At 42.4% G+C, this 23,603-nt stretch overlaps 1 protein-coding gene across 2 annotated transcripts; it reads right to left on the bottom strand.

The window, feature by feature from the left end:
* Positions 1–1,219: 1,219 nt before the first annotated feature.
* hdac9b (histone deacetylase 9b) lies at positions 1,220–23,183 on the bottom strand. Of its 2 annotated transcripts, none has more exons than XM_069656671.1 (11): positions 22,774–23,183; positions 15,173–15,414; positions 14,660–14,828; positions 13,343–13,475; positions 13,084–13,208; positions 8,411–8,542; positions 8,016–8,131; positions 6,304–6,426; positions 5,528–5,705; positions 5,181–5,395; positions 1,220–3,180 (listed from the first exon to the last, which is right to left on the bottom strand). In XM_069656671.1, the coding sequence occupies exons 1-11, from the start codon at positions 22,880–22,882 to the stop codon at positions 2,845–2,847; spliced, it is 1,878 nt and encodes a 625-aa protein (XP_069512772.1). In that variant the 5' UTR covers positions 22,883–23,183; the 3' UTR covers positions 1,220–2,844. The 2 variants fall into 2 exon arrangements, with proteins under 2 accessions (XP_069512772.1, XP_069512773.1); XM_069656672.1 differs by lacking the exon at positions 22,774–23,183 and adding an exon at positions 22,482–22,690.
* Between the last annotated feature and the right edge of the window lie 420 nt (positions 23,184–23,603).

Raw genomic sequence — 23,603 nt, forward strand, 5'->3', positions numbered from 1 at the left:
ACATACTTTTCGTTGTTGAAAAACATCTTGATGCTTCCTTTATAGAAAGCTTCACAAGACATGTTGCTCAATTGTGAACTATATACACTGTTTAACCTCTGGGTCTTGGTCAACAATGTGCAGTGCGTCAAGTATCAAGATATTATTAATGACTTGAGTTGATGCCATTTAAACTCTTCAAAGTCATCATTACCACCACGTATCATAAATTCTTGCATGTAAGTTCACACTGCATCCAAATGGTTCATTTTATAGCATTATAGGTGCTAAAAATTCGGGCCTCACTCAGAGTCCAATCCATTTAGAGGAAATATGTAGGCTTATGTCATCCTTACTTCCCTACACCTTTAAAAATGCTTGTTTGCTTTTACAACTGGCTCTGTGGGCAGGCGGGGAGGGGCAGCACAGATGGATTTGGGCTTCGTTATTTCTGCCGCCTTTGTAACAGCTCATTTAAAATCCACAAGGGCCTGAAGCTTAAGACAGATGGAATCTACTTAAGAAAGAGTCAGTGTCTAATGTAAGTCAAATGCTTCTTAATGTGGAGGAACTCTACACCTTTGCGTAAATACTTTAGAAGCTGCTCTGAAAGTTTTATAAAAGAGTTTGTCTGTTTGTGCAGAGTGTGTAGCTTTATATTTTACACTTTGAAGCATATTTTAAATGAGTGACAAAGCGGGACTCATACCCACTGTGGTCTGAAGACGTTCTCAGTGTGGTGTTTTGCAGACATCGACATTAAACCATGAGTGAAATTTTCCAGTCTCATCATTGCGTGTATAGCATATCAGGCCGTTCCCATGGAATAAGCTTGCTGTGAAATTGCTAAAGCTTGGTTTGAAAGGACCTGCACAAGTAATATATCACTCTCTCGCAGCTCACCTTATCTTGACTGTTCTTATACTGCCACAAGAAGCCTCGCTCGCTCACATCAAAGAGATGGTTTGAAAGCCTCTTAAGCTCCCTTTAAAGGGTTACAAAGATCCCCTGAAAATACAGGGCAGGGTTAAAGGACCCAGTGTGGGAAAAGAGAGCTGGGCTAATGATTTAGGCAGTCTATTTGAAATTATGATGCCCGAATTAAGGGTGTTATTTGTGATCAAAAAGATAAAGTATTGAAAGGTTTTAATGAAACATAGTGTGTTCTACTTTCTTTCCAACACATGCAACCTCTTTTTGAGATAGGGAGGAAAAAAAATCCACAAAGTACGAGAGAGCGTCAGAGGTAAATTAACTTTATTTTAAAAAAGAAAAGTTTTTCACACAAGGCAAAAAAGAGAAGAAATGCAAACTGCTATGAACAGACCACAGGACCCCCGCCCCCCCCTCTGCCCCCCACTGGCAGCAAAGGGGTTCTCGTTACAACCGAATCAAAGGAGCAAGACAACAAGACTCACATTGTTCTGATTGTGTTTACTTACACTAAAAACATTAAAACCGGACAGTCTGAATGTACAGTATAAGACAGACAGTTTTGATTTTCACATGAATCCAAACACAGAACCTGATACTAGAACTTTTTTTTTTTTCTTTTTTACATTTCGTCGACGGTACAAATGAAACAGGAAGGTTTACGGCTATGCAATACATTTGATTGATCACTTTAAGACAGACTATACATGTCGCAATGGGCACTTTCAGGGGGAAAACAGGCTCAAAAAAAGAAAGAAGAAGCGAGGTCCCATCCAGGGTTTTTTACTGAAGTAACATCAAACCTGCATGTTGAGGTAAGCATGCCACTAGGGAAAACGAAGGAAGCGATTCCCTTTAAAAGGGACTCCCTTAACCATATCCCCACTCACTTTGTAATTCGCCTTGACAGTAAATCAATTCTCAAGCCTGGCCCCTTGGACTCCTCCAACCCGAGGTCCTCCTCTCTCAACATTCCTGCACACATGAATCACTCCGAGTCCTGGCTTCTAGAAGGCATTTCCTGCCCGGCCCTCTCTCTCTTTCTCTCCGTCTGACTCCTCTGCTGAAAGCCGGGCAGGAACCCGCCGAGCTTTGATTTGGACCCAGAGGGAGAGAGGGAGGAGAGCTGGGCTTAACACGGGGCCCTGGCTCTGGAACTGCTCCGACAGGGAGAGAGAGAGAGGGAGAGACACGGAGACTCGGGGTGTGTTTGGAGATGCCTGCACACTGAGGCTGGGGTTTAGTGCTTTATCCTTCAAATTGCAATATGAGCAGCGGACCATGTTCCAAGGGCAATATCACTCCTAGTGCGAAAAAAGTCTGCCCTTAGGGAGCGTCCTCTGTTAGGCTTTAAGTATACATTCTCTCTAAGACGGATGTTCATTATTATTTCAGCTCTGACACCACTCAACATGGAGTATGTAGTGTTTCAAATTCTTTAACACACTGTGAGGACACTGTGGTAACTCTCAAAGTGGACTGAAGAGCATTCAAATATTTTATGGCAAAAAATGTACACAGTGGGGACATGAGTTGGCTCTTCAAAGCTGTACACCTGTTCGACCGTCCCTCTAGAAATCATCCTTGGCGCTAAATAAACAGTATATGTACATAGGACTTTATGTCAGTTGAGCGGACTGGAGATGACCAAAGCAGCTCTAAAAAAGAACGGCCTAAACAGTTTTCATATTATATACACAGAAGTGAAACGTACATATTTTACAGAGATCACTACACAAAGATCACAAACGGAGAGTCTTAGAGTGAAAACAGGTTGTATGTCGTGACAGGGAGAGCTGGCCCACTGTGCAATGGCTGCTGTTTGTGTGTGTGTTTGTGTGTGTGTGTGTGTAGACTGAAGGGATGTAGATGTTAGTAGAGACTTGTTTATCTGCGAATGTTGCGAGTGTGTGATCTCATCCTCTCCCCCTCTCATATCATGGCTCTTATCACCAGTCTTCCTTTGACCTGGTGCAGATAGGTGCTCTGCTCGGACGCTAAGCTCTGATTGGTCAGGGCCTCATCCTCGCTATCAATCGGCTCATCCTTGACCTTGATGACCCCGTAGTGGGTGTCTGGCAGCTCCGCGCTCGATCCGCTGCTGCTGCTACTGCTCAGCGTGTGCTTCCGGATGACTCCTCCAGGGGGCAGCCTGTCCTCCTGCATGCTCTCTGCGTGCTCTCTGTGCTGCTGCTCCTCCAGCTCCTCCTCAGACTCCTGCAGGTGTGCGTTGGGCTGACGTAACTGCTCGATGGACTTGGACAACAGCTGCAAAACACATTGGCTCCACATTAGTGATGACATCCTGCAGCAAACAACCTAAACAATCAAACGTTTATCAGAGCAAAGCAAACCGAAAATAAGTTTGAGATGTCTGCCTCATAAAAAACACTGAGGTTGCAAAGACATTCACTTTTTCAAACCACAGGTACCGACTTCATCTGCCTGTTCATAGCAGATTAATAATATTTAGGTGTTTCCAAACCATCCGGATGCTGGACTCTTTGGTGAACTACATTTTTAGTAGGCTTTGGAGTAGAAGCGGATTAGCCTTTGTTCCTGTTTTTTACGTAAGTTAATAAATTCACTAATCACGGCTATTCTTGGTAAATGGATTAGTGTCACTCACCTCCTAAATTTGAATAAAATACAGTTTAGAATGTGCAGAATATTGCATATTGTGAATCATGTGTTTTCTCCTGTAACTTCTGGCATGTCATATTACACTCTACGAAATACACACTGATTTACACCCAAATATGTTTCAATGTACTACCATCAAAAATATTGTAATTAATTGAACAGTAATAATTCTCCATAGTGATCAGCAGCTACACAGAGTACCTGAGACATCAAAATGTTTAAAGAAGATTTTATAAAAATAAGATTTTATAGTACAAGTAAGTTTTTTAATATTCTGTTATAGAGACTGAGTTTAAAATGAGCCTGAAAGATTAAGTCCAATCAGCAGAGGGATGTTTCAGTGTCTCACAGCTTTGCTAACTAACAACTTGTGTAATGGTGCCAGGATTTGATTGCTCTGCCACAAGAGGGCTCCAAGAGCAGGACTGAGAGCAACTATCCCAGCACGTAACCAGCCACATTAAGGTCTACAGAATTTAGGTCTTATAAAAATATCCCTCCAACTATTAGAATTAGCCTCCTTAGCCCGGTATTAGTAAACACTGTTCATACCTCTTCCTTAAATCCCTAAGCTCTTGTAAATTTCCATGAGCTCCCCCTACTGTTGCACTGAAGGACGTTTAAAAACAACCGCAGACAAGCCTCTGCTAGGAAATTAATTAGGGCAATGTTTCGCAGATCCCTCTCAATAAACACTGAGGGCTCATCCCTGATTAGTGGCCATTTATAACCTCCACTTAAAGAGGCTTTACTCGCGATCTCATTGGCCCGAGTGATTAGAGCATGGCCTGTTCACATGTTTCTAGACAAGATGTCGCAATTATTCCAAAGCTCGTTTCAAATCAAATCAACTTCGTAGAGTCCTTTTCAATAATTTAATCTGATACTAAAGCTCATTTCAGCTGCCTGGCAGTGATACGTGTTATTTTTAAAGGAATTAAAACTAAACTGTTGGTTACAGTTAAAGCTGGACATCCGCACTGTACAGCTCAATAAATGCTCACAGTGCTTTGTGCTTTTTATTACTAGGAGGTATGAGCTGCTCTATGGTTCCCATGGCTCTTTCAGGGCCCAGCGTTGGGACACATCAGTATGTGAGCTCACACAATGCTGCCTTTCACAGTGTCTGCCACCTCACACACGTCCCTCACCAGAATAATTACACTCTGTGTATAGAGGTCACCTCGGCCAGCTAACAGAAACATAAATATTGCCACAGAGGAACAAAATGTATTCTGGGCACTTTTCCTTCATTTGAACTTAGGTGAATTGAATTTCACAGAGTTAGCATGTGAACAGCACTGATGCCTTAAGCTATGATAACAGCATTAGTGCAGGGGAAGCATTTCTTCCGCATTTGAAGTCAGGCAGAAGTCCTATGCTCCGCAAAAATAACACCAGGAAGAACAGACAACAGCCCTGGTCTGTAAACCTGAGCTACCACAGATGCTTTTACAAAAGGCTAAAAATAGATCAGCCGTTGTGTGCTTAAAATGATTAAATCAGACTCCCTGCAGTAAAATAAGACCTCACGAGACCTCAAGAGGAATAGAGAAGGTTGTGAAACTGAATCTTAAAGTCAAAATCCTCCCCTGAGATTTGAATTTTGATGGAAAACACCATACCTTATTTATATGGACCTGCTGCTGGTACTGTTTCTGTTTCTCCAGGAAGTGCTGGTGTTGCTGCTGGATGACAAGCTGGGCCAGTGTGTTCTGAGGCAGCGGTGCGGACTGGGTCCTGTTCAAGGGCCGGTGTTTTGGTAGTTTAGGCCGACTGCTGGAGGGGCGATCCTTCATGGCCAGAGGGGACTGAGGGAGGGATGACATGGAGCCTTGGCCTTGACAAAGAAAATCAAAACTAGTATTTAGTTTCTAGTAAAGTCAAAATGTAAATAACTGTTGTATAAAGAATATATAGTATGTAATATGCAATGTAATGAAAGGTAATGTAACATTATTTGCAGTCTTACCAGATGAGAGAATCTTCTGCTGCCTCATCTGCTCCTTCTGGAGGAGGTGTTGGAGGAGGGCCTGGTGACTGGGACTCACTTTGGACTCGAGGCCTGTATGGAGGGGCACAGGGCCAAGAAGGTGCCCCGGCAGCCCATGCTTGATTTCTGTGGATCTGTCCTTTAATCCCATAGCGGCCTGAGGCGAAAGATATGAAAGATAAAGAAATGTTAAATTCACTATAAACATGATGTGCTCTAATGTTAGCAGGGATTTGTTTGCAGGAAATGTAGCTCTCTATTTTATAGGCAGGTTCAGTTTTATCATTTGCTTTTGTGAATGAAAATGAACTCGGTGACTAGGCAATGTTGATATCAGAGACCATCAATGGTAAGAAGCCAGTGCAGCTGATGAACAGGCCTCTGAGGAATGTGCCAGAGAGCTAAAACGTGATATATCATGTGCTGTGTTATCTGTAGTTGCACTTGAGTGGACTTGGCCTTTTTAAAAGATGTGATAAATGAGGTAATAGAGGAAGATAAGACTTTGCCTGACACAAGACACTGCAGAACAATATTTATCTAAGGGCGATAAAATCGTTTGGGGCCGCAGGTCAGTGACCTGTGGTCGTACAGAGATCCCAGACAGCCACTGACAGCAGGTTTTTTAACTCACAAACTGAGCAGGAAAACTTGCCATCACTACACTAAACTTGTGTACTAAGCAGGTTTTATTTAATAAAAAAAAACACACGTTATCTAAGAATATCTGAGAATGAAAAAAAAATTGTACTCACACTAATGGGTGAGGATGCAGTTGAAAGCCCCAAGGAGATGTTGGGTAAGGAGGGAGATGTGTATAAGCTCAGCATGGACACGGAGCCCTCAGGTCGGAATAGTCTCGGCTGTGAAGGCCATCTCTACATCAAACACAGGACACAGCAAAGACAGAGAGATTTAGGAGGAGGTGACAGATTTAGAAATCCCACTATGGACAGTTTCAAAAGACAATATGAACAGTGGCATAAACGTCAATGCACCATGACATATAACAGCCCCCCATTGCAGCAAACGGAAAAGCACGAGTTTTTACGATCAACGGTATAAAGGAGTGACGCAGCAAAAGTTTCCTGGAGCTTCACAGAATGGCACCAGTGAGGATGTTATGCGGTTATAAAACATTTCAAACCTATAAATCTAAGGCTCCACCCTCACTTCTTCAATCCCCGACCCTTTCTGACTCCCCCGTCCCCACCCTCAGGCTACTCTCTCAGAGAACATCAGCACTGGGGCATACTTCCTGTACCCAGCAGAGCACTGCACCAGCATGTGGTTTTGGAACAGCCATGTTTATCCTTCCAACCCCTACCAGTACTCAGTGACCTGTACGTGGATATCCGGCCCATATTTGACCCGAGGGACCCGTTCCCTCTGAAAAAGGATACCTAATGTAACGGTGCACAAACATGCCTTGCTTTTGCAACAGGCATGAGGTCTACAGGCAGCCCCGCAGTCCACCAATGACTTTCATGAGAGCCTCAGCTTGGCCCGATACAATAGCAATCCTGTGTGTTTATGTTGCTAGCATGTGGATGTCTTTGGCTACCAGCGGCTGGGATATCAATTAAACTAAGCCCCACCTTCAGCCCACTGTCAGGGCGTCTCTCCCCTCTCTGTGTCGCTGGAGGTCCCAGGGAGAGTAAACAGCGACGGTTAAGGAAAACACAGCTGTTCTGTTAAGATTGTTCAGAGATGTGTCATATCTGCCACCCTCTATAATGGTCTGCTTTATGCACCGGGTCCAAGGGGAGCTCTGGTCAGTAACTGAGCCATGAATCTATTGGGAAACGCCTCAGAACGTTTCAGAGCAGGAATGCCGCCAAGCCAATGACAGAAATACAATGATAAGCCAACAGCAACCTTACAGCCAAACTAAAGATGTTTCTTTTTCACAAAACATAAAACTGATTGTGCAGCACATCTGGAAGAAAAATGTTGGATCGAGAAATGTGCAGCGTTTTAATTTTCGCTTGTTTGAGTACAAGTCAATTATACTGTCTTGTTTTTATGGCCATTACATGATATTAAAAGCCGAAGAGAGACAGGAAAAATGAGGGAGAGAGGCGTGCAGAAAAGGGGGTAACAGGATCAGGACTCTAAGTCTAAATGGTACGTGTCCTACCCGGTGAGCTACAGTGGTGCGAGTCTATTTACTTTTCTGCATAATGTATCCACTTTACACAGACGAACTAAGGGTAATCAGACATGTGGGTCAAGCTGTGCCTCTTTAATGTCAGTTTGGGGAGTCGTTTCAACTTGAGTGTAACAGAAGGAGGACAACTGGCTGTTTTTATAGCTGTGAGCAGAAGGACAAACAGGCTTTCAGTGCCCGAACATAAAATTATAGTCTTGATATTCAAACAAATTGCACGAAGAATACCAACAGCAGTAAGACTATTCCTTCATTTTTTGGCAAATCGATAGCAGTGCTGATTATTTATAAACATACCTCAGTTTTTGTGGTAGTAGGAAGAGAGGAGGGTCCATTTTCAGCCCCCAAGGCACTGGAGGCCCCTATGGGAGAGCTGGGGCCGGAGCCAGGGGCACTGTTAGTGGGCGTCGAGTCTACGAAAAACATCAAGGAGTTAAGAAACGGTATGCATGCTCACACACAACACACATACGCAGAGGCTTGGCATAACAGCTGCAGAACTCACAACAGTTTAATGTGAACGGTCACGGCTGCCTGATTACAATGGTCTTTCTTACATGAAAGTCCAATGACCAAAATGGCAAAATGGATATAATATACAACAAGAGCTTCTAGTGTTTCAACACCAGATAATAAGATGTATTTATCGTACGTGTTGTAACAGGAAAAAGACAGGCAGCAATGTTACATACCCATTAGCTCCAGAGCCCTCTTTTTATAAGGAGTCATTATGTTTCCATCTCTTCTCTTTAGCATCGGGCTGCTCCGCCTCTCCGCCACCTTCTGCTTCAGCCTGGATCGTACCTTCAGGTTCGGCTCAGAGGCTAAAAAACAAAACAACAAACATTCCTGTAAGTTTCAAGTCACCTTATTTGGATGATATAGAAACCGCACCACATGGAGATAAATTACAGGATCATGTGAGTGTATTTTGACTATTTTTATAGAGTCAAACAGTGTGTTTTTATACAGCCTGAGTGGAATGAACATAACCAAAGAACATAATAACATCATAAAATAAGAGGAAACTAAAAGAGAAATAAAGAGACTATAAATCAGTTAAAAAAACAAATGCTGTCACGCCATGTAACAATTTCATTTTCAGTGAAATTCAGAGCAGCTTTCAGATAAATGAAATGAGTAAGGATTGGGCCCATTTCCACCTCATCTGGACTAAATTAGGTTGAGCAACACGCAGGCTCTAAGTGAAATAGTCCGCTACCTGCCGCCCTGGTGACCACAGTCTGATACAGTAGCAACAGTTAAACTAACACAAAAACATGGCAGATGTTTCAGGCTCTCCCCACGCCCCCCCCAGTCCTAATGCAAAACAGAGATACCCCGATACGCAGCGCGGACACAGTCGCACGCACTCACACACGCCAGCACACAGCTTGGCCTGAACTGATCCAGAGCTACAAATCCAGTCCATCATGCTGACCTAATATCTTCACAATAGACATATTGTTTTAAATCTTTCAAAAGGTATTACTGATGGATTTAAGGATGGTTGTTAAGAATTAGCATTTTGTTTCACAGTGGATTTTTTTCATCAATTTTAAACCTTTATTTAGCCAGGGTGGGTTTACGGAGCAAGGCTGCTGTTTTCCAGGAACGCCTTAATTCACATTAACACTGTTACACACTGCTGATTATAGCCATCCCAATGTATTGAACAAAGCCAAGTTTAATTGTAAATAAATTTAAAGCTTGAAAAATATTTCGTTTTTCATTTTACCTATAATATGGTGATAAAATTGGACAAGTGGGAACATTTTTCAGGATGTGACTCCTTAAGAATACCTACAGATGTGGTTTTACATGTAAAAACATATTAAATCAGTGAGTCTGTCTGAATGAATGGTCCCTTTAGAATGAAAAAACAGAGGGAACTTCAAAAAAAATAATTGAGGACATAACCTCAGAGTCCTTAATGGTAATTACAAGAACAGCCCGGAAGCTTCTGATATAATAAAACGATGTCACTAATTGGTTAACTAGTCTGAAATAACCGTGTTGCACAGATGTGACGATGGACAGATTATATAATGCAACGAATGGGAAATAAAGTGGAGGTTGAATACAGGAAAGAAAGACATGGATAATGTAGGAATCATTAATGTGAAAGCAACTAAAAGCTTTTGTTTGTCACACTGACAGCGACTCGGTAGGTCAACAGGTCTCATGTGGACTTCCCATCAACCCTTTGGACACGGAGCCCCGCAGCGAGCCGTACACACTCAAATAAACAAGTAGAATAGATAAGCCTGTCTCTTGACTGAAAGCCAGAGCACAAAGCTGCATTGAAGTTATGTAAACCGCCTGTTACACAATAGCCAACCTGCCTCAATTATTTAGTTCCGATCAATAATTAAATAGGTCTTTTGCAGTGTGTACAACATACAGCTATACATGCTAAAATGAGGCTATGACGTGGGAGCACTGCAGGGAGGAGGAGGGGAAGGGGGGAGCGCTGAAGGGGGCACAGCTAGGAGAGTGGGCCAGATGCTGCTATTTCTGGCTTTTGTCAAAAGCAGCAAAACCCTCTTCCCTAATACGTGGCACAGACCTCTAATCCTGTGGGTGTGAGGTAGAATGAAAGAGAGCGAGGGAGGAAGAAAGGAGGCAGGAGAGATAAATGGAGAGAAAGCGCTGTTGGGAGTCGTATGAATCTGCTTCACGCCCTGCTGCCTTGATTGCTTTCTATTTTTACACGCTGCTGCCACCAAGCTACGCATCCCAATTGGTCGCCACGGGAACGCCAGACAGCAGCACGGGAACAAACACTTTCTCACTGGTCTCCATGGAAAAAAAAAAAAGCCCTGGTGTACGGTGCAACAGGAGGCGATGATGGAAGCGGCAAAGCATATACACTGAACACCTGGGTCACTTAATGAAAACATACAGTAATGGCTGTAATATACTACAGTCATGAATCAATCACCTTGTTACATTTGAATGTGTTATGCTATCTCCTGTGAGTCCTGCCTCGATTAGAGCCTGGAGCTGGACAGATGGCTGTGTGGAAAGCTGAGGTGTGTGTTCTCTACATAAGGAGGCCTGCTGTGCATTCAGCCTGACATGCTAGTTTCAACTTTCCTTCATATTTCTGACGCACGAGATCAGATGATATTCTTAAGAGAAGGAGTTTAGACTCAAACTTCACTTGCTTTGGCTTTACTGTTTTACCTTTGAAGTATTTTTTTTGAAACTCTTTCCTGCACCTGCTGAATGCACCCGTTTGGTAACTGGGTCAAGACCAGGGAGGCTGTTGCACTTCTTACTGCTAAGCCGCAACTATTCTTGCCACAGACTATCGCGTGCCCTCTGTCCACTCTATTCTAGTCCACGGAAGTGAAACAAAGAGGATGTATACCAAGTAAACAAGTTAATCACGTGAAATTCTTTAAACTACTCAGTAAAATAAAGCCAAGGACATCGCAGCTATTCTTGTTTGTAAGGATGATATAACCATTGGCAACTGTGGTGGAAATATAAGAACAGATTGTTGGTTTTGTATCTCTATACATTATTTGTATTCATTTCTGATGTAGACTGTTTGATTTTTCTATCATGTCTACACACTAACTAATGGATCCAAGCTACATTTCAATTGGAAGCCAATTCTGTTTCAAAAATGTTGTCTTATTACCCAGTTTTAAAAGACGTTTATTGACCACCAAGAACATCATAAACCTCATTATGAACCTAAACCTCAACCAGAAAAAGATGTGTCTCAGCCCTCTGGCCAGATGAAGCAGTGGGGAGTCTTACGCGGAGCATTCGAGTCATCTCCACTTTGTTTTCAGAGAGCTATCTTTGCTTAAACAAACAGTCCTGTCGGGGTTCATCCAGCATGTGCCCGCCTTAACTCGGCAACACCTGCCAATCAGCTATTAGTGACAGCCAGTGGCTCGGGGAACAACACTACCTTTGTGTGTCCCCCCCGGGTGCAAAGCTCTCAGAGGACTTTAATGAAGACAGACAGGAAGTGGGGGAGGAAGGCCTGAGCAGGAAATGACCACATATAGATTCAGGAATCCAAAGAGGAAGGAGAGATGAGTTTCATTGGGGCAGGAGAATCAGGAGCAGAGATGGAGAGATGATTTAAGCATGATTTAAAGGATGAAAATGTTTGAGCAGCACGGACTGAAATTTTATCCCTCAACTTATTTGTTTAAACATTCCTTTGTATTCCCAGAAAAAGCCTCTCTGTTATTTTAGAAAACTGTTTTCACCTGGTAATTACACTGCTGAGAACCTCCTTACATTATGGATCCAAATGACCCTGAGATGTTAATATATATTTACATGAGGTGATCTCTTCAAAGAGATGACAATAAATGAAAGCTCCCAAAGACCTAATTTACCTGTCTAATATTTATCCTTGCTACGCGGTAACTTTATTTTACAAGAAAACATTCCTTAGACTGATCTGTATATTGTGTATACACACAAAATGACAGGCTCGTAGTTAAATAACTCAACAAGTATAATTGTTTTCCAATGTAATTAAAAGAGACACAGAGGGGAAAAGAACATAATGTGATTTGGTGACCTCATTGCCGAATGATGAAGTTTTAAGCTTGGCGAGCCCTTGGCGAGCACTTGTGCTCGTGCAAAGCGAGGGGCAGGAATTATTCTTATTTACACAGCCATCCCCAAAGGGATCCTCAAACTTAAAACCAACAAACCTGAGCTGCTTTCTGGTGGGAACCTGTGTCTTTTCAAAATACTTTTTAAAGCCAGTAACTCTGGAGAAATTAATCTGCTTTAATTCTCCCATTTACCACTAAACAGTTCAAAAAGGCCTTGAAACTTGGTTTATTTTAACATAGGGACAAATGTGGTTCCTTTTAAATAATGGCGAGGTAATTTCAGTACAAATAACAGCAATTAAAAACCTTGTGTTAAAACTGTGTTGTTTCCTGCATTTAGCCGTTGTGTTTTAATGTAATCTACACAGGACTGAGGAAGGCTTAAGTTTCTTTTCTGGCATGAGTCGCCCCATATGAAAGTTCTCTGCTGAGCCCTGCAGGGATGAGGAGCGGGGCCGGGGTCATAATGAGCCTAACTGATGTTATTAGCAGGTCATCAGCAACCTCAGGAAACACTCAATGGTTGTACCGACCTCTTGATTGACAAGGGTCAAAAAGACACTCACTGTATTCATAACCCGAAGAAGTAAATGGAAAATACCAATTAATACAAGGCGACATCATAACACTGGCTGTGTGTCTGGTTGTATATATGCATGTACAAACTGTGTATGTATTAGCATTTTTATGTCTTTGCTGTGCCTGTATGTGTGTTCAGTGTGTGTGTGTGTGTGTGTGTGTGTGTGTGTGCGTGCAAATTAGCGAACCTGTCTTCCTCAAGGGGAAGTCGTCCTTGCTCTCAATGGGAGATGGCAGAGTGTACTGGCAGGTGGTGGGGGATGTGCCGCCCAGAGGTGGAGAGCTTTGGTCCAGTGATGTGTGATGAGAGGACCTGATCACACAGAAATACATCACATTTAAGAGGAGGGAATACAAGGATGGAGATAATATAACCATGAGATATAAATATATTCTGTCTGTATTTGTATCACATTCTCTAAGAGAAAAACAATAGTAAATACTCACGTGTACCACAGTTTTGGGTGGTGGAGGAACGAATGACTGGCTCCGTTGCTGGCAGGGTCCTTTGCTGATTTGCTCAACAGAAACTCTTGGAGTTTCTGCTTCACCTCGGTACTGGCCACCGCTCCTGTGAGACCTAAAGGTCGAAAAAAGAGAGGGATTGGGGTTACCCTAAGGTGAAGAATTAAGATCAAACCAAGCTAATTTTAACCTTATTGTAACTTTCACATTTTCAGATTATATTTTTATTCACTCATATTTCTTTTAGAATCAGTGCACTTTCTCTCAGAGCAGCAACAACTCATGCAGGGACATCTCCCCCTAGTGGTCTGAGAGAACTATATTAGTTTCAAGCTGCTATATTGATACTGCAGAGAGATGTTCTTTCCCTTTGCAGGGTTACAGTTGCAGGGCACAAGTTCAAATTACCTGACCCGACAAACTCATAAATCTTTTCTATTATTAGCTAGAAGGTAAAAACAGAAATGAAACACTATATCTGAAGCTATTTTGATCGTGCTATTGAAAGATATTTTCTCCTAAATCCTAAGCTTAAATGTCACGAGCAAATCTTCTGTCATCAGTTGTGTGTATGTGTTAAGTACCGTGTCATCGTTATTATTTTATTGTCACATACTTTGCTCTATCTGATGACTAGAATTGATTTAAACTGTGTTTTCAGGCATCTGACATGACAGATCCAACATTGAGAAATCGTGTCTCTAATAGCCGAATACTTTTAACAGTAAACCCTGCTTGTAAAAAGCAATTACCCACATTTTAATCTTACTGTTATGCTGGAGAATATCATCTGACTCAGTGAAGTGTTTTGATCCCAAATATTTGTAGTAAGTTTTGTCAAATATTATTAAATATTATATCAATGTAAAATGCTAAGTAACAGAGATTTACCGCCAAGGTAAAAGACAACCTTTAATGCAATAGAATATAAGTCTCAGTTATGGCTAACATGCCTACAGAGGCTATAGTTGACCTCTACTGCAATCATGCCACAAAGCTAGGAGGCTTTTCTATTAGTAGATTATGAGAGAAAATGTACATGACCAGATGCACATGTACAGTTATTTTCTTGGTATATGGAGCGTTGAACTACCATAAAGAATTACTATTCATCTTAGATTATATTTATTATTTTTATCTGCTATATATTCGTATTTTTTTAATGCATGAAAACAAGAATTGCTAAGAGTGAGGGGTTAGAATTTGTGGCCTCGTGCTTGCTTTTGCCTGGGGCCCAGGAAAGAATATTCAGCCCCTGATGCTAAGTAGATGGCTATGATGGCGGTGTCGAGCTCTTACTCTCTCGGGAGCGCTCCTTGCCCCTGAGGATCAGGCTGGAAACATGCTGCTCTCGCCGGTGCCTCTCCTGCTCCTTCTCCTGCTGGTTCTGTTGCTGCTGCTGCTCCAGACGGCGCTCCTTCTCTGCAAGTTCCTGCTGCTGTTTCATGGCCTGGAGCTCCTGCTGGAGCTGAGAAACACAAAGGCCTCAAGTCAGCATGGAGAGAGCACACAGATAAATATAATTTTAAAGCGGCAGTGGCTTCTGTGCAGTTTCTATTTTGTCGTGAAGGACTATTCTGTGCTCGTCTGTAAAAATATAACTCATGCTGTTCTGTAATGTATCGCTCAACACCCTGCCTTGCTTTGCTGAGTTGTCTCTTCTTTTCCGCCTTCTGTAATATTGTCCTGAGCGATAATGTTTTCTACTGATCTGCACTATGCCATGCTGTGTTCTGCTCTGCTGTTTTGTGGGGCTGTGCTGGGCCACTGGGTACACTGCTGTGCTGTACGAATGTTCGGTGCAATGATGACCTTGAGGTGCTCCTGGAGCTGAGCCTGGTGCTGACGGGTCAACTTCTCGTGCTGCTTCTGGAACTCGCTGATTAGTAGCTGCTTCTGGATCTGCTGCTGCTTCTGGATGAGGAGCAGCTCCTGCTGCAGCTGCCTCTCCCAGAGTCCCGGGTCCGAGCCTGGGCCTAACATCCTCAGATCTGTGCGCAGGTCCAATGGAGACACGGGCTCCACAGTCAATGGCACGTCTGGTTTAATGTCCACTGTGGGCAGCAGAGGGGAAAGAAGAGAGGACGGAAAGAGAAAAAGATATGTCAGTCGATTTTTTGCAATTTTACCTCTATTAACGGAAAGTGTAAGCAGTAGTAGTGTAGTATAGTATATCTGTATATGGCTGCAGAACAAAACATGTTGTTCAGAGTTAGAGAAGGCAGTCAAAATAAGGATTCTATAAATGAAACTTAGAGAAAATAGACCAGAAACGAGGAGCACATCTTTCTCTCTCATGGCCCTCAGAAACCTGCAATTATAACAGTTTCTATAAACAAACATGGGATCACATCCGTCAGCAGAGATTCTACTGGGAGCAGCTGGAGAGCAGACCCAATGGACATTTGGCACGAAATGCCTAAGTGGTCATTTCAAGTATTTACGTAAATCTCGACTTCCCACTGTTTGATAAATAAATAAAAGATGTCCCTCTCCCCGTCTCTAACAGGAAATCATGCAGATATCCAGTTTGAACATAAATGATTTGAAGCAAATTAGCGTGCGAGTCTGGAAACCTGCATGTATTCGTGAATTCATGTCTCTGTGATCTTTCCATCTCTGTTCTTGAGCGCAGATGCTGCGATGCATGCATTGGTAAGAGCTGCCTTTGACAACTACCTCCATTATAAGTAATTGCCTGATACAAAGTGAGAAGGCATCCCTTTGGTCTCGGAGCTCTATATATAGGTTGTTCCACAGAGAAAATCGATTGCCAGTTCAGAACATAGGAGACAGGGCTACTTCATCTCTCGATTCCACAGAGGATGATTAGTGATCGTACAATATTTGTCTTTATCTTTTTACGCTTCTGTTTTCTTTCATACTACTGTATCGAATTGAATCCATGCTACAGTAACAAATGATTATATTTTGCAGCAGAATTACATCCTTGAGCCTCGGATTTAGTAAATGAAAAAAGGCATTTAGGCCTCCATTTCATCTACGATACAACACGAATGTCAAAATCTGTGAAAAAATGACTTGTTATTTATGCTGATCATGATGTGACATTCAAGGAAGGGTACGCGTCGCCCAGACTGTATAATGTCTCTTCCATTTTGAGACCAGAGAAATATTTAAACCTACTTAAAATTCCAGTGGCTGGAGGGAGATTTATTGAGCGCATTCATTGCCGTAATCTTCTCAAGGGTCAGATTTGAGGGAACAAACACAAGCAGTGTTACTACACCACCTGTTCTTTTTAAGCATGAGGGAGCGAGCACGTTACATTTTATATGCTCACATAAAAAATCTTCTGTTCGAGCTGTCATGCATTTATCCTCTTAAGCTATAATAAAATGCCTGTAAAAAGCAGTTCAAACCTGCACTATCAGTATACAGTAGCCATCAATTAGGTAGCTGTTCTCTGATGCTGTGAAGCTCACTGGCGCCCATTTGTTTTGTCATGAAGCCTGTTTTTCATTGCCACCATTCCATGTGTATGCGGCGGTGATGATTATAAATAGAAACATAAAAGCAAGTGGCGCAATCCTGGTCTGTGACAACCCCCACACCCTAGTATCCACCACCCTAACTTGCCGCTGCCATGGCAACGCTGGCGACGTAATTATGTCTCCCCATCCTGCAGATATCGAGTCTCGCTGCGTGTCGTCTCCTGCCTACAGTGGCAATGTGACATGTTGACTATTATATCAGCCTTTCAGCTCTTATATAAGGAAGGAGTCCCCAGCAGAGAGAGATAGAGAGGAAGCATTACAAAAGCCCTCAAACACACACACACACACAAATACACACACTGGATATTCAAAGGCTAGGTGATAACTTGTCTTAAAACATGTTCAAAGAGCTAAGACAGCAAGAGGGGACTCCTGTGCTGTAATTTTTCTCTCCTTGTTCTAAAAACAGCTCCATCAAACGACAGATGAGGGCAGCGGCTCTGCAGGCGCAGAGAACAGGTACCTGTAGAACAGACCCTTCTCTCCTGACAGAGAATATTAATCTTAGCTTGTAAGTACTTGACAAAGGACTCTGGTAGCGGGCGCTGTTCCAGGGACAGCCGTGAACCTGTGAACCATTGAAGGGCTCAGAGAGTCAGACAGCCTCGGTGCTACTTTTTGCCTAATGGACCTAAATATAGCAACAAAAAAACACCTGCTGCCTGGGTGAATTCACCACTGAGATATCTAATTAATCTCATATTTCATTCTGTACCCTCACTGTGACTGGCATTAAGGATCTCCACTTTGATCTGCACATCAAGCTGAGCCTCCATCAGAAAATATCAGACAGTGCCTAACAGGATGGGAAGGGGGAGGAGGAGGAGGAGTGTGAAAGCTTAAGCCACCTTTGATAACTGAGGCTGTATGAAATGGCCCTTGAGGAAACCACAGCAGCCTCGTGTGCCTGTTCTTTTCTTGTCCACTGCGTTGGCAAGAATAACTCTGGATGGGATGACAATGTTGAGGGAAGATAATAAGGTCCTAAAGGAGAGGAGGCATTGTTTGAGATCTGCTCGAGCATACAGCCTATTCACTGCTGATTGAAACAGAGAGAAGGTCAGAATATGGCCTCCTCATAGGTACTTTACTCAACCACTGACTACATTAGACCCAACTATCGGCCACCACAAATTTACAGTTAATTTATTTATGTCTAATGCGGCCTGAAAGTATACGAAACTGAAATCTTCTGTTTCTATACAGAAATACTCCTTAGGCAGAGGAGAATACGGAACCACCAGTAACTAGGGCTAAATATAAATGCTTTTCTGAGTAGGGTCTTAATATAGGCGATGTGCGAAAGACTGTCACAGTTGTGAGGCCGCCTGCTCAATTTAACACGGGCAGAAATAAAAGCGCCGGGTTGCATTTATGTAACTTTGGGTCACTTTTGAAATGATCTCTCGCAGAAAAAGACAGCCGCCTCTAGTTCAGTGGTCCTACAGTATCATCGACGATCATGACCCTCGTGATATGAATCCTTTTGTCCTGGCGACACTGAGGTGCCTCCTGATTGGTGGAAAGTGCGCCGAAGTGTCTCTAGGAGTTGGTAAACAAGAGATTTATGAATGACAGGTCCCAAATTTGTTTTTAGCACAAGGGAGCGACAAGCACCCTGCCCCATGCCCAAATTCCTCCCTGCGGACGGCCTGCCAAGGGGGGATAGGGTGACTCATGGCCTGTGACCACGCTCCCACTGCAGCGTCGCACCGCCAGTGTCCCCAAAGTGTTTATTTCTATAACCGATCTGCCTCTCATTAGCCTCGGTGGCGGTTGGAGTGACAATCACAGCCTTAATTTGAGATGTTGGATGGCTGTCTTTTTTTGCCTCAGGCCACATTAGCAGGCTTCCCACCCCGGAGAGAGAGCAGACACACGCCACCAGTGACATTACTATAACATGAGAGGCGTCTGAAAAACATACATCTACAGAAAGGAAAACATTATCAACATCATGTTGGAATCATAAAGAGAAGCTTGACATTTGAATGTAGCATTTTTTATCCCACTAGCAAATAAAGTGACAGCTAACTTGAGAAAGGAGTTGTTATTCACTGTAAACATTTCCCACTGAATATAAATGGTGCAGCTTTTTTCACACCTTTACTAGTTAGCTTGCAACATTTTTTTAACGCGAATCTTAAGATTTTATCACAAAAGAAAACAACTGCTTCCATAACACACCAAACACATTGTGTTTAGTGTTGATAGGTAAGTGTTTGTAATTTATCCACACTTACCTATCAGCTCTAAAACAGCCTTACTTTTTAATACAGGGACCGTGTGGAATTCAGAACAACTCAACAAAGCAAAACTCGGGTATCCTTAATGTGTAACAAACACGTCAAGAGAATTTATTTTCAAGTGAAAAACAATTTAAAACTGATTTTTTATTATTTCAAATCTTGTATTGTTTATATTCACATTATAACCACAAGTCCACTTCTCTGTCTTTGCTGGCACATATTAACACACAGTATCAGTTTTATCACCACCTGTTGATCAGTGAAACAGTTTGACACCATTGGTGAACAGTGTAAAGCGCTAAGCTGGCGCAACATAAATACACAAAAGGAGACCAACACACACACACACTAACACATACACACAAAACTCTTTGGCTTTAACAATTTTAACATAAATGTTAATTCAGGTGATCAATGTACTTGAGTTGTTCTAAAGTTATAACAATAAAATCAGTGCTAATGTAGGATAAAAGAAAAGTAATTCTAAAGTAGTGATGCTAATAATGTTGTTATGGTTTTGCAATAGTTCCATTTTCACAGAAGTACAGCTGAATCATTTTCTATAAACCGAGTCACCATGTTATTTGTCTCTGATCTTTGGCAAGAAAATCTTATAAATATGTATGTTAATAATAAGACACAATGGCTACAGATTTTACGTAAAAAACCCAGCTTTTTAAGGATTTGACGCACAACTGCTTCTTGGCTTGGACAAATACAGACTAGTAAAACCCCTAAAACATCACCCGATTTAGAGGGGAATTCCCCCTTAGCACAAAATGACCCATTGGTTTATTTCATTTCCTGTAAAACATTTAAGTGTGTTTAAATGATCTGCAATTTTACCCAATATCATTCTGACTATGGATGATAATCTTTACACATTATATATGTAATTAATAAAATGCCAGTTTTGCTAAAAGCACACTGTGGTTACACTTTCAGCATGTTTTGTGTTGCATACATCTAGTGAGCACTAGGGATGGTTGTTGATCCAAATTCCCTGTCTGACGGTATAAATAGAAGCAGAGATACAGAAGATGTTTGAGGGCAAAAATAAGCTGATGCTTGGGACTGCAATGTGGCGCTGGATCTCTCATTAAGTGCCTTGTTATTTTGAGCAGCTGGCATGTCTAAAGCAAGAAACAGGTCTTTATTTTTAAGTCTCAGGCTCGTCCTTGCAGCTGAGCCAGAGCTGCGGCTTGCAGGCTATCTGCTAACAAAGAGAGCTGAGCTGGACCACCACGAGGCTTTTACTGAGGGGAGCCAGGAGTGTCCGGTCGTCTCCTGTCTTCCTGTCATGCCAAACTGTCTCACAACACAACAGTAAAGACGACAGAAGCTAAATGTCTTTCTGAGAGTAATTAGCTAGTCCCTCTTTTTTTACCACTATCCTATCGTCAGTGGACAACACTGACACCAGATCCTTCTGTCAATAAAACTCCCAATATATTAATCACACAGAGTAAATTGCCTTAATGCCTTGAGCCACAGGAAACCCTTCAAACAGAGAAAGACAAAACACAAGCCATAAACTGTGTTTTTCTAAAACTTTCATATTAAGAGAAACAAAACTATATTTTTTTAGTATTTCTTTCTTGTAATAAAAAACTGTTGAGCTACTGGAACAAAATCTCATCTTCATTTGTGCTATTGTGCACAGCCTCTTCAGAGATGAGCACTTCTAACACACACGCTGAAGCGACCTGAATGAATACACAATCCAAATAAGAGGACTTGAAAGGTGCAGCTTTGTTATTGTCTGAAAGGTCTCTATTGAAGGGAGCCTGCATGATATTTTACATAATATTCTGTCCTCATGAGAAACTAATTAGTGTCCCTTTGTTGGAGAGCACATGTGAGGACTGTTTAGTCAGAAGTTTGATGTTACTGACATTAATCAAAATGAAAATGGGATTTTGTTCCTCTTGAAACAAAACAGCACAGAAGTAGAGTTATTATATAAAATGTCAAAGAGTTTGCTTTACAAAATAATTCTCAAATAAGTAGCTGCCAACAATCACTCAGTATAATATTTGTGACAATAGATTTGCATATGAAAACAATAAACCATCTAAAAGGGGATGTGGCTGCTCTAACAACAACACTTACATTACATGACATCCAGTAAACTCGCACAAAAGAACCCCGGAGTAGCATTTTTAGACAGATATGTTAGTCACTGTCATGTGATTTACTATATAAAGTGGAAAGAACAAATTAAACAGGCAAATGACAGAATTGCCTATAAATATCTGTACCAAACCGCAGTTATATCAGGAGCATGCTGAGATGGAATGATAACGCACAGACGCCTAATCTTAGCAGGCTAATGCCATAAGCTGAAAATAACTCACCTAAGAATAGCTGACCCACAGAATAAGCAAGGAGCCCGAATTCAGGCGCTCGGTATATCTGTTGTTTGGCTTACGGGGCCAATGAGACAGAAGAAGAAAGCTCTGCTCCTGTAGCCTGATAGTCGAATAACCTGTTCTATTGACAGAGACGGAATGTGTCATCCTCCTGCTATCCTCGTGTTATATTTTTAAATGTCCTCACGTTTAGCCCACTGCCTCTGGAGGCTTTCAGTTCCCCCCTTTTGCTCGCCTGAAGTCACATTTACTGCTGTAGAGTTTTTGTATAATGTTTAATAGCAAAATAATGAAATGTAACACATTTAAAATGCACTTTAACATGTTATCCCCTCTTACTGTAGACTAACTGTAAATAAGGCAACAGCAACTTAAAGGTCAAAAGATATTTTTCAGAAAACTATGCGCTCACATGACTCAGTCTGCGCCTTCTCATTAGAAATATTATTCAGCAAACCCACACGACAATGTTTCCACAGAGCACAATGCTTTAAGTCTGAAGTAATTTCCAGAGACTATTTTCTCATGTTATCAATAGCTCCATGCTAAAAAAAAATCAAAGCAAATAAGGTGTGACTCATCTTGAGTCAATACAGTGAATAGAGGTTACTCATACTGATGTCATCCATGTACTTTTCAATTGAATTCTCAGGTCAAAAATAGAACAGTCAATGTCTGTGCTACATTTCCTGAGAGCAACCTTTCAGTTGTCCCCTCAGTATTTCTGTCACAGTTTTTCCTGTTCCCTGAAAAGTGCACGCTGACATGGAAGCTCGCAAAACACAACATCCCTTTCATGTTCACCGTGACTCATTTTAGCAACTAGAGCCTGGGAATAGTGTTAAAACATTTCCTGATTTTAAAAGGAAAAACACTCCATGCATTAGAAATGTATTAGGATAAACAGCACTTTTTAGCAAGACATATTCTAACACAGGGAAAGACAAGCCATAAAGCAGCCTAAACCATCAAGAGTAAATACCTTGATTCAGGAAGAAGTGCCTGCTCCTACCACGCTGCTGTGCCGAGAAGCTTTGAGCTCTCTTTTCACACAGAATGAGAGACCAGCTGAGCGCAAAGAGTTGCGAGTACGTGAGAGAGGGAGAGAGGGACAGAGCGAATGTGTGCGAGAGAGGCACAGAAGATAGCGGAGAAGTAGGAAACGATTCACAGACAGAGGAAAGGCAGAGACTGGAATGCAAAGACGGAGAAAAAAAGGAGGACAAAAACTAAGATTCCTCAGAAGGAGTAGAGACGCCGGGCTGTGTGATCACCTGAGTTGTTCACGTTGTGCATCTTGCTCTGGTTGGGGAGCTGCTGGTGTCCAACGCGTCGTTCTGTTGTGGAGAAACTTGACTCGCCCTCGTAAATCGTCTGCAGCATACTCCACTCAGCGCTCAGGTCTCATTGCAAGCCTTGCGTTTCCTGTCACCAAGAGCCACCCCTCAGCCACTCAGGGGAGAGACCACGACAAACAGGCAACTCTCTCCCTTCCTCTGCCTCCTCCTCTGATGAACCACTCTCACTGTAGAGCACTAAAACAAACTGCACACTCTCTGCGGGGCTGCCACTCTGCCGGTGCCCTGCCTCAGCCTTCTCAAAACACTAAAACACAGTTTGAGGAAATGATGACAAGTCAAGCTTTTTTTTTTTCTAAATCTGCTTCAGTCTGTGGCTTTTTCTCCCTTCAGAGACCGAGAAAAATGCAAAGCTGAGTTGCTAGGAAAGCCGTGTACTGAGCACTGAGCTCCTCGCTGAGGCAGTAATGCAAGCCAGGGAGGGAGCAAGCTTCATTTGCATGTGAATCAACAACTGCGTGGCCCACAGGTGACAGAAATAGAACAATGGCCAGCCCTGGCTAAAAATAGGTCAGGCGAGGCGCGGGGATTGGAGCAGCATTGATGCGTTTAAAAATACCACACCAAACACAGCTGTCTTCTTCAGCTCCTGCCAGAAGGCATGTCTCCTGACTCCCTCTCTGCAGATGGAGGCTTGATTCCCCCCTCTCTCTCTTTTCTGATTTGTCTCTCTCACCCGCTCTATTTATGTCTTCATTTTGTTCTCTCAGGTACACGGGAGCAATGATCCATTTCTGCCTTGATGT

Source organism: Semicossyphus pulcher, unplaced genomic scaffold (assembly GCF_022749685.1).
Source record: "Semicossyphus pulcher isolate SPU_LCO1_2020_fin unplaced genomic scaffold, fSemPul1.0.p SCAF_9, whole genome shotgun sequence".
Classification (NCBI taxonomy): domain Eukaryota; kingdom Metazoa; phylum Chordata; class Actinopteri; order Labriformes; family Labridae; genus Semicossyphus; species Semicossyphus pulcher.